Raw genomic sequence first — 13,770 nt, 5'->3', positions numbered from 1 at the left:
AATGTGCAACTCTTGTCCTGTTCAAATTACTTCATTTTTCTAGATCCCTTTCATCCCTATTGATTTTTCCTAGTCTGTCAAAGGCTTTGGCAGGTGCTCGCAGTAGCGCTACTAATGGCGTACACAACTGACACAATCTTGCAATCGCTCGCTGTGGGGTCTATATGTGTTGCTTATTATTCAGGTATTTTAACAATGATGATGGTATTTTTTACACATTTGAAACTTTAGGAAAGAAGAAACATGGCTCAAAAGTGTACTTGACACATTTTTTAGTGTTAACACGTAGTAGTCATGTCAAACCTATTTCCATTAAATAGAGAAAACCTGCGTGATTTTTTTAAAGGACCAAATTGGTATTAATGTACCCCATGTTGTCAAGTACAAGGGCTCCATGTCCAAGAAAAAAAAAACCAGCAGACTTCACAATGTCATGTAATATTCTTTTCATTTCTTCCAACAAGGGAAGCAACAGAGATAAGACCTCAAGTTGTCTTCTTTTGTCAAGGCTCTTAAGTAGGCTATTCAAGCAATTCTCCGCTATATGGACACCATTTCACCTTCCGCAGGGGTTGCCATCCAGCTTTCAAAGGCTTTTAAACTACAAATTGGCCTACTTATGCACTGATACACTCACTCTCTCATAGCTATAAAACTAGGCAGCCTTGTCCTAAAAAAGATGAAAATGCCAGTGAAAAATTGGTTATCTCCCACCACTGCACAAAGCCACTTAGTCCTACTTGTGTATGTCATCTTCATTACTAAAAGGATTGTCTGATCACAAGATATTGATGCCCTATCCTTCAGATAGTAGATCGGTGTGGCTTTGATACCCAGTACCTCCACTGATTAGCTGTTATAAGCTATAAGGAGGTGAACGTCTCAGCTGAATTCAGCTTGTAGCATCCGCTGCATTGCACTGCGGAACAACCCTTACTCTTGCGTTGCACCTCCATTCAATGTGTTTATATTCAGCCACCACTGGAGCTTGTAACAGCTGATCGGTGGGGGAGAGCCGATCTGATACTGATTGCATATCCTGAAGACAGATGATCAATATCGTGTGACACTGACCAGGCAACCCTTTAAGTAATCAAGTTTTTAAAAGACCTCAGTGATATCACTGCTGTTACATACAACTGAACTTCAGATGATCCCTTACTGCATCTTACACCTGCTTACCAACTGATAACATTTAGGAAGTTACCTTAGGACTCTGCTTATATGACAAAACATTTCATAAAGTATCTCATACTATCCTAAATGAAAAAAATGACCAAGTATGGGATTGACAAGGCTACGGTTAGGTGGATTCATAACTGGCTCAGTGATCATACTCAAAGAGTGGTAATACCACAAGGCTCTCTCTTGGCCCTAATGTTGTTCAACATTTTTAGAAATGATCTAGACAAAGGAACTGAAGGTAAACAGATCAAATTTGCAGAAGATGCAAAGCTAGGAGGGATAGCTAACACTAGAGAAGACAGAGAAAGGATTCAGAAGGATCAAGATGAGCTTGAACAATGGGCAGCGACTAATAGAATGGTAATTAACAGGGAGAAATGCAAGATTCCGCATCTGGGCAAGAAACATGAAAATTACATCTACCAAATGGGAGGAATAGAACTAAGCAACAGCACGTGTGAAAAAGACTTGGGTATACTAATAGATCACAGACTGCACATGAGCCAACAGTGTGATGCAGCAGCAAAAAAGGCAAACACAGTTTTAGGATGCATTAAGTGAAGCATAGAGTCTAGATCCCCTGAAGTAATTCTCCCCATCTACTCCTCCTTGGTCAGGCGACATCAGGAATGCTAAAGTAAAGCTAAAAACAAATGGCTTAGCTAAGTATCAAGACCTGAAAACATGTAACCCTACCTTATGACATATCCAAACTCCTATTACAGTAATGGTGGGTCTCGTTTCTGACATGTTAATACATTTTGTAAGATAGAAATGTAGTCAAAGTTTAATTGCTGTAATGTACAGACAGCATCATTCCAATATATAACAAAACCAAGTAAAAATAGTAAAATAAGTGAAAAATCCATCTTACCAAATACTGTTAGTTCAGCTGGATCACTGTCTCTTTCTCCAACCATATTGGTTCCAACACAAGTGTACATGCCGGCGTCACCCTTTCTTGTGTTAGAGATCATCAGCTTCCCACCACGAATCTTTAATATGAAAATAAAGTCAAAATCTGAATTTAGCATCCACTTAAAAAAAAAGAAAATGTTTAATTGTTTTGATGTAACTTCCAAACAGAATTGCTTTTTTTTTTTAAGAGAATTTTAACCAAATGGTTCTGGACTTGCGATGTCTTAAAGAGCTACCCACACAAAATGTGATGGTTATCTGGTTTAGAAAAAAATATTTTCAAAAACCCAAATAAAAATATTAATAAAAAAAAAAATCTTCATTTTAGGCCTTTCTCAGTTATAGGATAAAGCAGGGGCGGACATATCATTGGTGCAACCTGTGCGGTCGCACATGGTCCCAAGAGACAAGGGGGCCCAATTCTACCTCCAAAGCAGGTGCAATTTTTCATTTGTAGAAGTTCTTGGGCTACAAAGGGCCCATATATTGTTATTGCACAGGAGCCCCTTTCTGTCTGTGTCCGACAGTGGGATAAAGCATCTACAAAGAGTGCCTTCCATGGTCTGGAGGAGCTTGCCTTTCCATGCATTACTATGCACAATCGATTTCAATAGACTTCATGCAATTCCAAATTTGAACTGTGGTGGTGCTGCAGAAAAATCAAATACTTGCTGCCAGTTTTTCCTGCAGATTATAGGTGATCGGTAGCAAAACATTCAATTATCAGCTTATTCTTACAGTATTTTTTCTAGTAAAAGGAGATTTCTTTAAGATGATAAACTTTTGAAATTATTACATCCACATTTTAAAGATAACATTAACAAAAATGTTATAATTTCAGGTCAACTTACACTAACTCTGTCATCCTTGTCATCGATTCGAACTTTGTCTTTCTTCCAGTAGATAGTTGGCTCTGGATGTCCTCTGGGTGGCTGACACTCCAAAATGGCAGGTTCTCCAGCTGCCACCACCACATCTGTAGGGTTGAGCCGGAAGTCATCTCGAAGTACTGTGGAGGAAACATAAGGGATATTAAATCCACATTACATATACAAGTTTAACTTTCAATATAATTACATTTTTAAGTGCGCTACAGATGTCATGGGCTGTTTTTATAACAGGCATGCGGGAAACTCCTTAGTGATACTACAGACCTGGCATTCTGTAAAAATCTGTGAACACCCGCTATTCGGCTTGTTCCAATTTTCCAGGCTTATGCTAGACATGGCCAAGAATGCCAAAAGCAAGACATAAATCAGCACTTCATTTGAAAATAAATTAGGTAGCATATGCTAGCATCTTATGTAAATGACTTCCTTTAAAAAAGGGATTAGGGCCCTCAAGTTGGCTGTAGCTCTCCAAGATGACATCCACTTCACTGCTACTATTCCAAATGAGTACAATGCCGCAAAGTAATTGGCTAACAACCCCGTGGAAACAAAGGGACAATGATTATAAAAAATAAGACAAGTTCTAAATGATTTTAAGCAACTGAAGTTTTCAGACACAATTTAAGAAAAATAAACCAAAATCTGAAATTCTTTTATGTAAACAATTATTTCAAGTGGGCAGTAAGACTTTGTAGAAAGTAGCCAAGTTTTGGTGGTAAAGCTTTACAAAGTCTTTTTATGAAGTCATTAACTGACTACCATCATTACGAAAACCAAAAAAATCAAACCCTAACCGTCTGTGGAGCTTTCATATTCATTTAAGCCTTTTCCACTCAAACAAATTTGTGGAAGAAAAATCCCCGAGATGTCAAAAGTCCTCTATGCCAGTACCCTCCATGAGCCCAAGTCATAACCTCCCTCATACATCTGGTCTCTTGTGTGATGCCAAGATCACAGCTGAAGCTGGTCACCTTTTGTCTAACGATGACACAATTTCCCTCTTTAGCAGTTGGCTTTTTATGTAAAGTTTGATGTTGTTACATTATATGAGACATTCATTGAATTAAATAATTAATCAACAGGTAGAAAATATCATAAAGCAATGATAGGACGACAAATGTTGGAACATCAAGTCTTTGACCATGACATCATATAAAGTCATCAAAGGTGGTTAAGAAAAATTATTGTAAAATTGTAGAACAGACTCCGAGTTGGTTGAATAGCTGCACATTTCATGTGTATCAGAAGCAAGAATTGTTTAAATAAATGGTCCCGAGCACCTGTCACCGAAAACGAATCATTGCTTCCAGCAAGGCAACTGTTTACTAACACCTGCCAAACTAGGCCGAAGTCCAGGCCTTGGCCACGCCATGTCATTTAGCAGGAGATCTGACACAGCAAATTAATGTACTGATTTTTTCTTTTTTCCCCCTCACGTCATCCTAAATGGTTTTAAGGAAGTTTATGTTGTCAAACAATATTTTCAATAACAATTGGAAATCAAACCATTACATTTATTCTCTCCAACGACAACCGCTATCACAAAAATATATCTCTATAGGATTTACATTTACATGATGATTACAAATAACCATCTGTCTGTTTCTAGTTTTTCAATCTGGTCCATGTCCCATGAGCCTCTCGTTTATGGTCAAAACAGCAAAGCTGGAAGGAAGAAAAAAACGTTGGCCTGTCAAGAGGAGAAGAATAATTGCCTATGCATCCCAAAAGAACCTGGCTTTTTTTTTCTTCCCTAAACACAAAGAATTACTTGGATTTGTAAAACTTGGAATATTTTTAGATGCTGGAAGGTAAACAAAGCTGTGACTGTCTAACTGAGAGGGAGTATTACAGGTTTTCCAGATGGTTGAAAAAAAGCATTGACGTTCACCTGTCGCAATTTCACATTGAGGAAGCCATTGTAGAAAATGTTTTTCCCTTTTACTAGTATCAGTTATCTTCTAATGAGATGACCCATGACCACACTGTTAGCGCTTGATCACTTAAAGCGGACCAATCATTGGGATGGAAACACATTCAATTTATGTTCCTGTACACTGCCGAATTAGGCCTGACATAATGGTCGCAATGTGACCACTAAGCAACCTAGTGAAGTAACAGCAAAGTTAACCTAAGATTCCCTTCCAAAGCACCACACCACTAAGTGTTTTTTATTATTGCAGCGCTGCAGCAGTGCCAACAAGTTCTCGGCACTTAGTGTCATATTTACAATCTGCTGTCTCCTTCTTGTTATCAGCGTCGCTCCGGACAGTAACCGGGAGTTTGTGACCTACTGGATCACTCGCCCCAGTGTTTTCTGTGGCACCGGAAGTCACAACTCAATGAAAATAAAGATTATTATTAATATTATTATTATTATTATTATTATTAATAATGAATTTCTATGAGAGCCAGAACAAGGCCTGGACAAGGCTCTTATAGACTTACAATGAGATCTTGTGAATGCTTCCTGACCTATAGGCAGAAAAAAGTTATAGGTCACAAGATAGAGGAGCAGGACTGGAGCAGCGTCGGAAAGAGCTGAAGATGGCTGCTGGTAACTATAATGCTAGGGAATGGGAACTCTCACTAGAAAATAGAACTGGGAAATTTCAGCACATCCAACATTGGATGGATGTGCCGAAATTTTCCTCTTCTATTTTCTCATTTGCTGTGCTGTACCAGTAGGATCCAGCACCCACCAGCTTGATAATCTCTGTTCTGTATCCAACAAGCAAGCGAGGTGAGCTTTTTTCTATTCCACTTTGTAACTTGCATTACTGGCATCACTCCAGCACTGAAACTTAAATTCTGTAAATTGGTGGTATAAAGACTTTTTGCATTCTATGTACTGATTGTCACATGATCTCTGCAAGCAGTACTGAATGGTTGTTGGTCTCTCTCTCTCTCTCCTCCCCAGACTCGCGAGCTGTAAAACGGATTTTCAGGAGAAATCCGTGTTCTGAGTTCAGCACCAGTTCAGGTTCGCTCATCTCTAGTGCCCAACCTTTCAAAACTTAGTTACAAACTCCTAGTTCTCATAAATGCAAATTTAATACATTATTGCATCATGCTAATGAAACTCTCAACAGGCAGCAATTCACATCATTACTGCAGCATGACTATATAAAAGCACATATAGCATAAATTACTGACAGAGTTTCACAATATCATTTTTTTGTGAGCTTATACTACTCTTTTTGGGATATGCTGAACCATGAGGAAATGGTACATAGTAATTAGTGATGAGCGAACCTGCTCGGATAAGGTGTTATCCTCCATGCTCAGGTGCTGACCGAGTATCTTCAGCGTTCTTGAAAAATATGTTCCCGCGGCTGAATGTCTCACGGCTCTTTGACAGCTGCAACACATGCAGAGATTGCCTGTTTGTTAGGCTGTCGAACACCCGCAAGATTTGCTGCTGCGGGGACTTGAGCATATTATTTGAGCATGCTGCAGACACTTGGTCAGCACCCGAGCATGCTCCGATAACATCTCATCCGTGCACGTTCGCTCATTACTAATAGTAATGTATGTACAGTATTTGACCACCAAATTCTAAAATTATTGGTGTCAACATCAGGGCCTTGGTTGGATATTGACAATGTGTTAGGGTTGGAAAGGTGGCATGATGTCCATGGGTACCATTTATATCTAGCCATATAAGTAACTATAAACTCCAAGACCCTTATGCAGACATTGTACCAGTCCTCTCGGCTTACCAAGTGCCAATTTTAAGATAGGGCCTTAAGGGACTCTCAGTGCCTCGATGCACCTGCTACTGTACCTCTCCTGCCCCATAGCTAAACCCTCTTGTGAAGCACTTTATGCATAACTGTTTTCCTCTGAAAGTAATAAGATATAATTATACATATTCCTTTTGCTACATGTAGCTATAAAAGAAAAACATAAAATCTGGAATCTATTTTTTTTGCCTCCTTTTATTGTCACAAGTGTTGCTTACTTCTCGCTGTTTGAACGTGGTTAATTTATTCCAGCTAATATTTTAGTAAGATACTATTTCAAGACCTTGTCAAAACAGCACCATGGAATAATTATGCCATGGAAGTCATTAGTGAATGCATTGGTAATCATAACATCAGTTTAAAATTGCTCATTTTCATTTTATTCCTATTGTACAAAATGGTATAGGAAAAAAGGAAAAAAAGGAGAAAAAAAAAGAAAAACTATGGAGGCTAATTATATAAGGATTACATGCAATGCATGCTGAGAATGTAAATGCTTGGGATGAAAACAGCAAAAATGATAACTTTGTCATGATCTACATTCTTACGCAGAACAATGGTATTTACACAAAGGGTCATTTGCACAATGTAAATTATGCACGCGTATAATTGTATGAATGAATATGGGATATACAAGACTATTACATTACGGGTCAATTAAGTTCATAAAGAAGCCATCATCATCTAGCATAACGACCCTGGTGGACATATCCTCCAACTGTACTCTAGTATGGGCAATTACCAGCCTTAATACTATACTGTATATAAACTCATTTCCATACCATAGTAAAAAAAATAGAAAAGGTAAAAAAAATGCAAAAAAAAAAGAAAAAAAATCTTGTCTCGTTCCAAGATATAAATAGAAATTTAATCCTGGTGATATCTGCACGTGTGATCGGAAAATGCTTGCATTGCAAATTTGGTCTCATTATATGGTGTGAAATTTATCATTATTATAGAGGGAGAAGTAGAAACCGTATGCAGGGGCTTTTTTTTGACAGATTTAGGACACATAACATTTTTCACACAAAGGGCATTTATTAATTTTAAAGCAGCAGCAGCCGCAGCTTGTGTTCTGGGAAATGAACGTTACGGAGCTTTTCTGTGTATATTTCCAGCTCGTCGAGTTCCCCTTTCTTGTTCTAATCATTGTATCACGCCCGGAATTGTTGCACGCGGGGGATCTCTCACGCGACCCACGGCCTCTACTTTTTATGAACAATAAAGCCAGGAAGCCCCTTTGATATAGCGTTTACGTTTAGCCCGTCTCGATGTTTTACCGAAAAATACATTAAACATGAACTGATACCAATGAGTGCTGGAGAGGAAATAGGAGTCTTAGATTCTGGGTAAGCAAATCCTAGAATTAAAGGCCAATCTTTACACAAGTTGTCCACCGCAGATATCTTCTTATCGGATGTCATCTTCCAGTAGCGGCAGCTGCGCTGGTTATTCTCCGAGCACGTTGTTTATCTGGATGGGTCTGACACCCTGGGGACTATGACACAGGGGTAAAGGGGAAGAGCAATGTGTCGTCTTATGCCTTAACCATTGACGGGATACACTGCGCACACTATAATCCCTATGTGTGTATCATTGCCCATGGAAAGGACAGAAGTAATCAAAACAATCCAAACAGATGTGGTCGCTGAGATCACACACACTTTTTGACAATTGCTAAGAAGCTAATTAAACTATTAATATGTTTTTGGAATGTCCAAAATATGGAAAACAAACAGCCAAAAAATAACATACAAGCAAATGTAATACATTGTTGGTGTGGAAGCCAAGACCTGCTGTCTATTAGGAAATTAAAGGGAATCTATCAGCAGGTTTTTGCTATGTAATCTTAGGACGGCATGAGGTAGGGGATGAGACACTGATTTCAGGGATGTGTCAATTATTTAGTTGTGTGCTGTTGTTTTCATACAATAAAGGTTTTACAACAGGAGATTATCACTGCACTGGTTCTAATGAGAATGTCCAGAATTTGGGAGGCTGTTCCAGGTTGATGACGGCAAGTCCCATTTTCAACTGCGTCTGGATGCAGAAATGTGTGAAAATAATGGTGGCGCAGGGAGCTGTCTGCTCTCCACACCACCATTCACATCAGCTTCACATTTTGCCACAGGTTGGATAATGTCACTATATCGCGCCCAGTCACACACCGCAGAGCAGAGAAGATCTACTCTATGTATCATAGGAAAGGGGCTATATGAGTATTTTGTTCTTTTTAATTATCAGCATGATAGAGTGGAGATACAAAATCCAGGAGGAAAGGGGGGATGTGGGGCATCCTAGTGTGTGGGGGGTATTGAGGGAATTGTAAAGTATTGAGAGTCACTGTAGGTCATTAATAATAGTGTTATACTGTATGAAGGCATCATTGTGGGGGCATCATATTGGGTGGAAATGGCGCTGTGTGTGCATGATGTGTGTCAGGGTCACTTTGAGGGTATAATTTTGCGATTGGGGCAACCTTTGGGTATTATACTGTGAGGGGTTATCATACTGTGAGTGCAATATTATGGGATATAACACTACGGGATTTCACAATAGGGACAACTACTGTGTGGGTCCACAAAAAGGACTACGTAGAGTTGTTAGTTGTATGCACCATAATATGCTCGTCCCTCTTCCATATCTTTCAAAGTTGTATAGTGGCCTCCAAATTGTAGCTTTCAAACTACTTTTTAAAAAGTTTGACGTAAAACTATTCCATAAGAATTATGCAGCGCATAGAAAATATCAGGCTCCGCCATGTCAGCTAATGCTCACTCTTTCAGTGGCAGCAAATCCTGGATGAATAATTTAAGTGTGGACACTGTAGTACCTACAGTGACTACCTGGAAAGATCAATAAATATTCCTACACACTAAATTTAAAGAAAAATATAAAAAGTCAGAATATAAAAGACTTCATAACTTTTGTTTCAGCGTTCCAGCAGTTTGTGTGTATTATTGTGATGGATTTTGTCTTTGAGACCACACTGCACGTAAAGAAATGTGTGAAATTTTGAGTCTCAATTCTACCCGTCTGCACATTTATTCATTTTGTTGGATCATAACTGGATTTTCCTTAACCAACAGTATTACTAAAGGTCCGCAAACACATTGGACTAATGTCGGCTGATACCAGGGGCTTGCCCAAGAGTCTAATAACCCAACAGATGATATCAGGGGAGATAAGGATTGAGCATATCAGACGTTATCTCATCAATAACAAGATGATTGATAGTCCAATCTGCCACCAGACCATGGCTCTCTCATAGAGAACACAGGAGTGTTTGGCAGAAGAGCGCAGATTGACACCAATAACAGCTGATCGGCCAGGGTGCCGGGTGTCGGACCCCTGCCGATCAGACATTGATGACCTATCCTAAAGATAGGTCATCAATGTAAAAGTAATGCTCAACCTCTTTCATGGAAAGGATGTAATGCTCTATTTGTCCTGCGGAGGCACTGCAGGAAAACTGAAAACTTATTAAGTGGTGGCTTCATAGATCACAGTTGATCAATGAAGGTGCCAGATCAGCTTATAATTGGAGGACCCTTCTAACAAAAAAGAATTGTCCAACATAGGAAATTATTATGAAAACCATTTAGTATTAGCACTATAAACCCAAGACACAAGGCATGCTTTCTATTCTATTTTTATTCAAAATTGGATTAGGGTGCTGCAATATTCGGCACAACTTCCGTTGCTGCTTTCAGTAATATAGACCATACATTGTCCTATCTAAATGATTTCGTTTTTAACATCTCAATTGAATCCAAACTTCTTCTGTCTTGCTGTTCAAGTCTGTATGTTAGTAAAGTCTCTTCTCCTCCATCCCCCATTCAGTAATGAAATCTGAAAGCTGCAGTTAACATTCAGCAATCTCATTACCCATTTACTATAAATCTTCCAAAGCATCACTGTGTTTTGACAGCTAACCACAAGAAGAGGAAGCAATAAGCATATCCAAGCAGATTTTATGAATGCAAATTTCCTAAGGACGAAATGTAAATGATTCTGAAACCCTTAAATACATCCTGTATCGCAGCAGCTGGAAAGTGATGTGTTCGAAATCCGGTCAGGTGCTGAAGGCGACCCGTTCAATTTCCAATCACAATTACTGCGTGCACGTTCAATATGACAATGTTTGTGTACGCCATTGACATGAAAGCTTTATTTAACATCAGCCATTCCCAGGCCTGTCGGATTAGTGGAAATAACCCTTTACTGGTGACTTCCATAGGGAATATTTCACTCCCAAGATAGTTGCAGGTACAATTATCTGTGTACGGAAACCTCGGGGGAAATCATAACCAGCGCCGAATCATACTGGTCCCATTAGTAAACAAGAATAAGAGATGTAATTAGTTGGTTCTTCCTATTGGACATTCATAGATGGATCCCTGTGGGATACTAATAGGTACAATGATGTTTTAACCAGGGTTTTAGGGTTCAAGTAATCTTTACAGAATATAAAAGAATCCCAATAAGCATACCAATGTAATACAGAACATAGTTAACATTACTACTAGTGAAAGACTCATTATGGTCTCACCTGATGCTTTCTTTAAGAGAAAAAGGCAGCTTTTGTCCACTATTGATTGATATGACACACTATACATCTAAAAGTGCTTCTCAAAAAATTAGCATATCATCAAAAAGTTAATTTATTTCAGTTGTTCAATACAAAAAGTGAAACTCATAAATTATATAGAGTCATTACAAACAGAACAATCTATTTCAAGTGTTTATTTCTGTTAATGTTGATGATTATGGCTTACAGCCAATGAAAACCCAAAAGTCATTATCTCAGTAAATTACAATACTTTATAACACCAGTTTGAAAAATTATTTTAAAATCGAAATTGTCGGCCTACTGAAATGTATGTTCAGTTAATGCACTCAATACGTGGTCGGGCTCTTTTTGCATCAATTACTGCATCAATGCGGCGTGGCATGGACTGTGCCTGTGGCACTGCTGAGGTGTTATGGAAGCCCAGGTTGCTTTGATAGCAGCCTTCAGCTCGTCTGCATTGGGTCTGGTGTCTCTCATCTTCCTCTTGACAATACCCCATAGATTATCTATGAGATTAAGGTCAGGCGAGTTTGCTGGCCAATCAAGCACAATGATATTATTGTTTTTAAACCAGGTATCGTTACTTTTGGCAGTGTGGACAGATGGCAAGTCCTGCTGGAGAATGAAATTTTCACCTCCAAAAAGCTTGTCTGCAGTGGGAAGCATGAAGTGCTCTACAATGTCCTGGTAGACTGCTGCGCTGACTTTGGTCTTGATTAGTGTTGAGCATTCCGATGCTGCAAGTATCGGGTATCGGCCGATACTTGCTGTATCGGAATTCCGATACCGGGATTCCGATACTCTTGTGGTATCGGGTATCGGGTATCGGAACAACATTTTATTTTAATTCTCTCTTTTACACATTTTAACATTGTTAAAATGTGTAAAAGAGAGAATTAAAATAAAAAATATCGCTATACTCACCTGTCCGACGCAGCCGGGACCTCAGCGCAGGAACCGGCAGCGTTGTTTGTTTAAAATTCCCGCTTTTACATGGTTACGCGAACTCCCGGCTTGTGATTGGTCAGGGCGCCCATGTTGCCGGGCCGCGGACCAATCACAGCAAGCCGTGACGAAAATACGTCACGGCTTGCTGTGATTGGTCCGCGTCCCGGCAACATGGCCGCCATTAACCAATCACAAGCCGTGACGTCACGGGAGGCTGGACTTGCGCGCTTTTGAAAAAGCGCGCGTGTCCAGCCTCCAGTGACGTCCCGGCTTATGATTGGTTGCGCCGCGATCAACCAATCACAAGCCGGGAGGCTGGACACGCGCGCAATTTTAAAATGCGCGCTTGTCCTGCCTCCCGTGGCGTCACGGCTTGTGATTGGTTAATGGCGGCCATGTTGCCGGGCCGCGGACCAATCACAGCAAGCCGTGACGTATTTTCGTCACGGCTTGCTGTGATTGGTCCGCGTCCCGGCAACATGGCGCCGTGACCAATCATAAGCCGGGACGTCACTGGAGGCTGGACACGCGCGCTTTTTCAAAAGCGCGCAAGTCCAGCCTCCCGTGACGTCACGGCTTGTGATTGGTTAATGGCGGCCATGTTGCCGGGACGCGGACCAATCACAGCAAGCCGTGACGTATTTTCGTCACGGCTTGCTGTGATTGGTCCGCGGCCCGGCAACATGGGCGCCCTGACCAATCACAAGCCGGGAGTTCGCGTAACCATGTAAAAGCGGGAATTTTAAACAAACAACGCTGCCGGTTCCTGCGCTGAGGTCCCGGCTGCGTCGGAGAGGTAAAGTATAGCGATATTTTTTATTTTAATTCTTTCTTTTACACATTTATATGGTTCCCAGGGCCTGAAGGAGAGTTTCCTCTCCTTCAGACCCTGGGAACCATCAGGGATACCGTCCGATACTTGAGTCCCATTGACTTGTATTGGTATCGGGTATCGGTATCGGATTGGATCCGATACTTTGCCGGTATCGGCCGATACTTTCCGATACCGATACTTTCAAGTATCGGACGGTATCGCTCAACACTAGTCTTGATACAACACAGTGGACCTACACCAGCAGATGACATGTCTCCCCAAACCATCACTGATTGTGGAAACTTCACACTAGACCTCCAGCAGCTTGGATTGTGGTCTCTCCACTCTTCCTCCAGACTCTGGGACCTTGATTTCCAAATGAAATACAAAATTTACTTTTATCTAAAAACAACACCTTGGACCGCTGAGCAACAGTCCAGTTATTTCTCTCCTTGGCCCAGATAAGACGCTTCTGGCATTGTCTATTGGTTGAGGCTTGACACAAAGAATGCGACACTTGTAGCCCATGTCCTGGATACGTCTGTGTGTGGTGGATCTTGAAGCAATGAATCCAGCAGCAGTCCACTCCTTGTGAATCTCCCCCAAATTTTTGAATGTCCTTTTCTTAACAATCCATGCAAGGCTGCAGTTATCCCGGTTGCTTGTGCACAAGGGGAGAGTATACAAACTCTTTGT

The 13,770-nt window shown here is 40.4% G+C and overlaps 1 protein-coding gene across 16 annotated transcripts in view; it reads right to left on the bottom strand.

Moving 5' to 3' along the window:
* The window catches only part of ROBO2 (roundabout guidance receptor 2), a 1,292,543-nt gene that overhangs the window by 211,685 nt on the left and 1,067,088 nt on the right, over positions 1-13,770 (bottom strand). For all 16 annotated transcript variants that reach the window (XM_077294049.1, XM_077294050.1, XM_077294062.1 and 13 more), the window contains exons 3-4: positions 2,955-3,112; positions 2,060-2,180 (exon numbers count right to left, since the gene is read on the bottom strand). In XM_077294049.1, the coding sequence (XP_077150164.1) occupies positions 2,060-2,180; positions 2,955-3,112 (279 nt within the window). The remainder of the gene's footprint in view (positions 1-2,059; positions 2,181-2,954; positions 3,113-13,770) is intronic.

Source organism: Ranitomeya variabilis, chromosome 3, assembly GCF_051348905.1.
Source record: "Ranitomeya variabilis isolate aRanVar5 chromosome 3, aRanVar5.hap1, whole genome shotgun sequence".
NCBI classification, from domain to species: domain Eukaryota; kingdom Metazoa; phylum Chordata; class Amphibia; order Anura; family Dendrobatidae; genus Ranitomeya; species Ranitomeya variabilis.
This window is presented reverse-complemented; position numbering and strand designations above follow the sequence as displayed.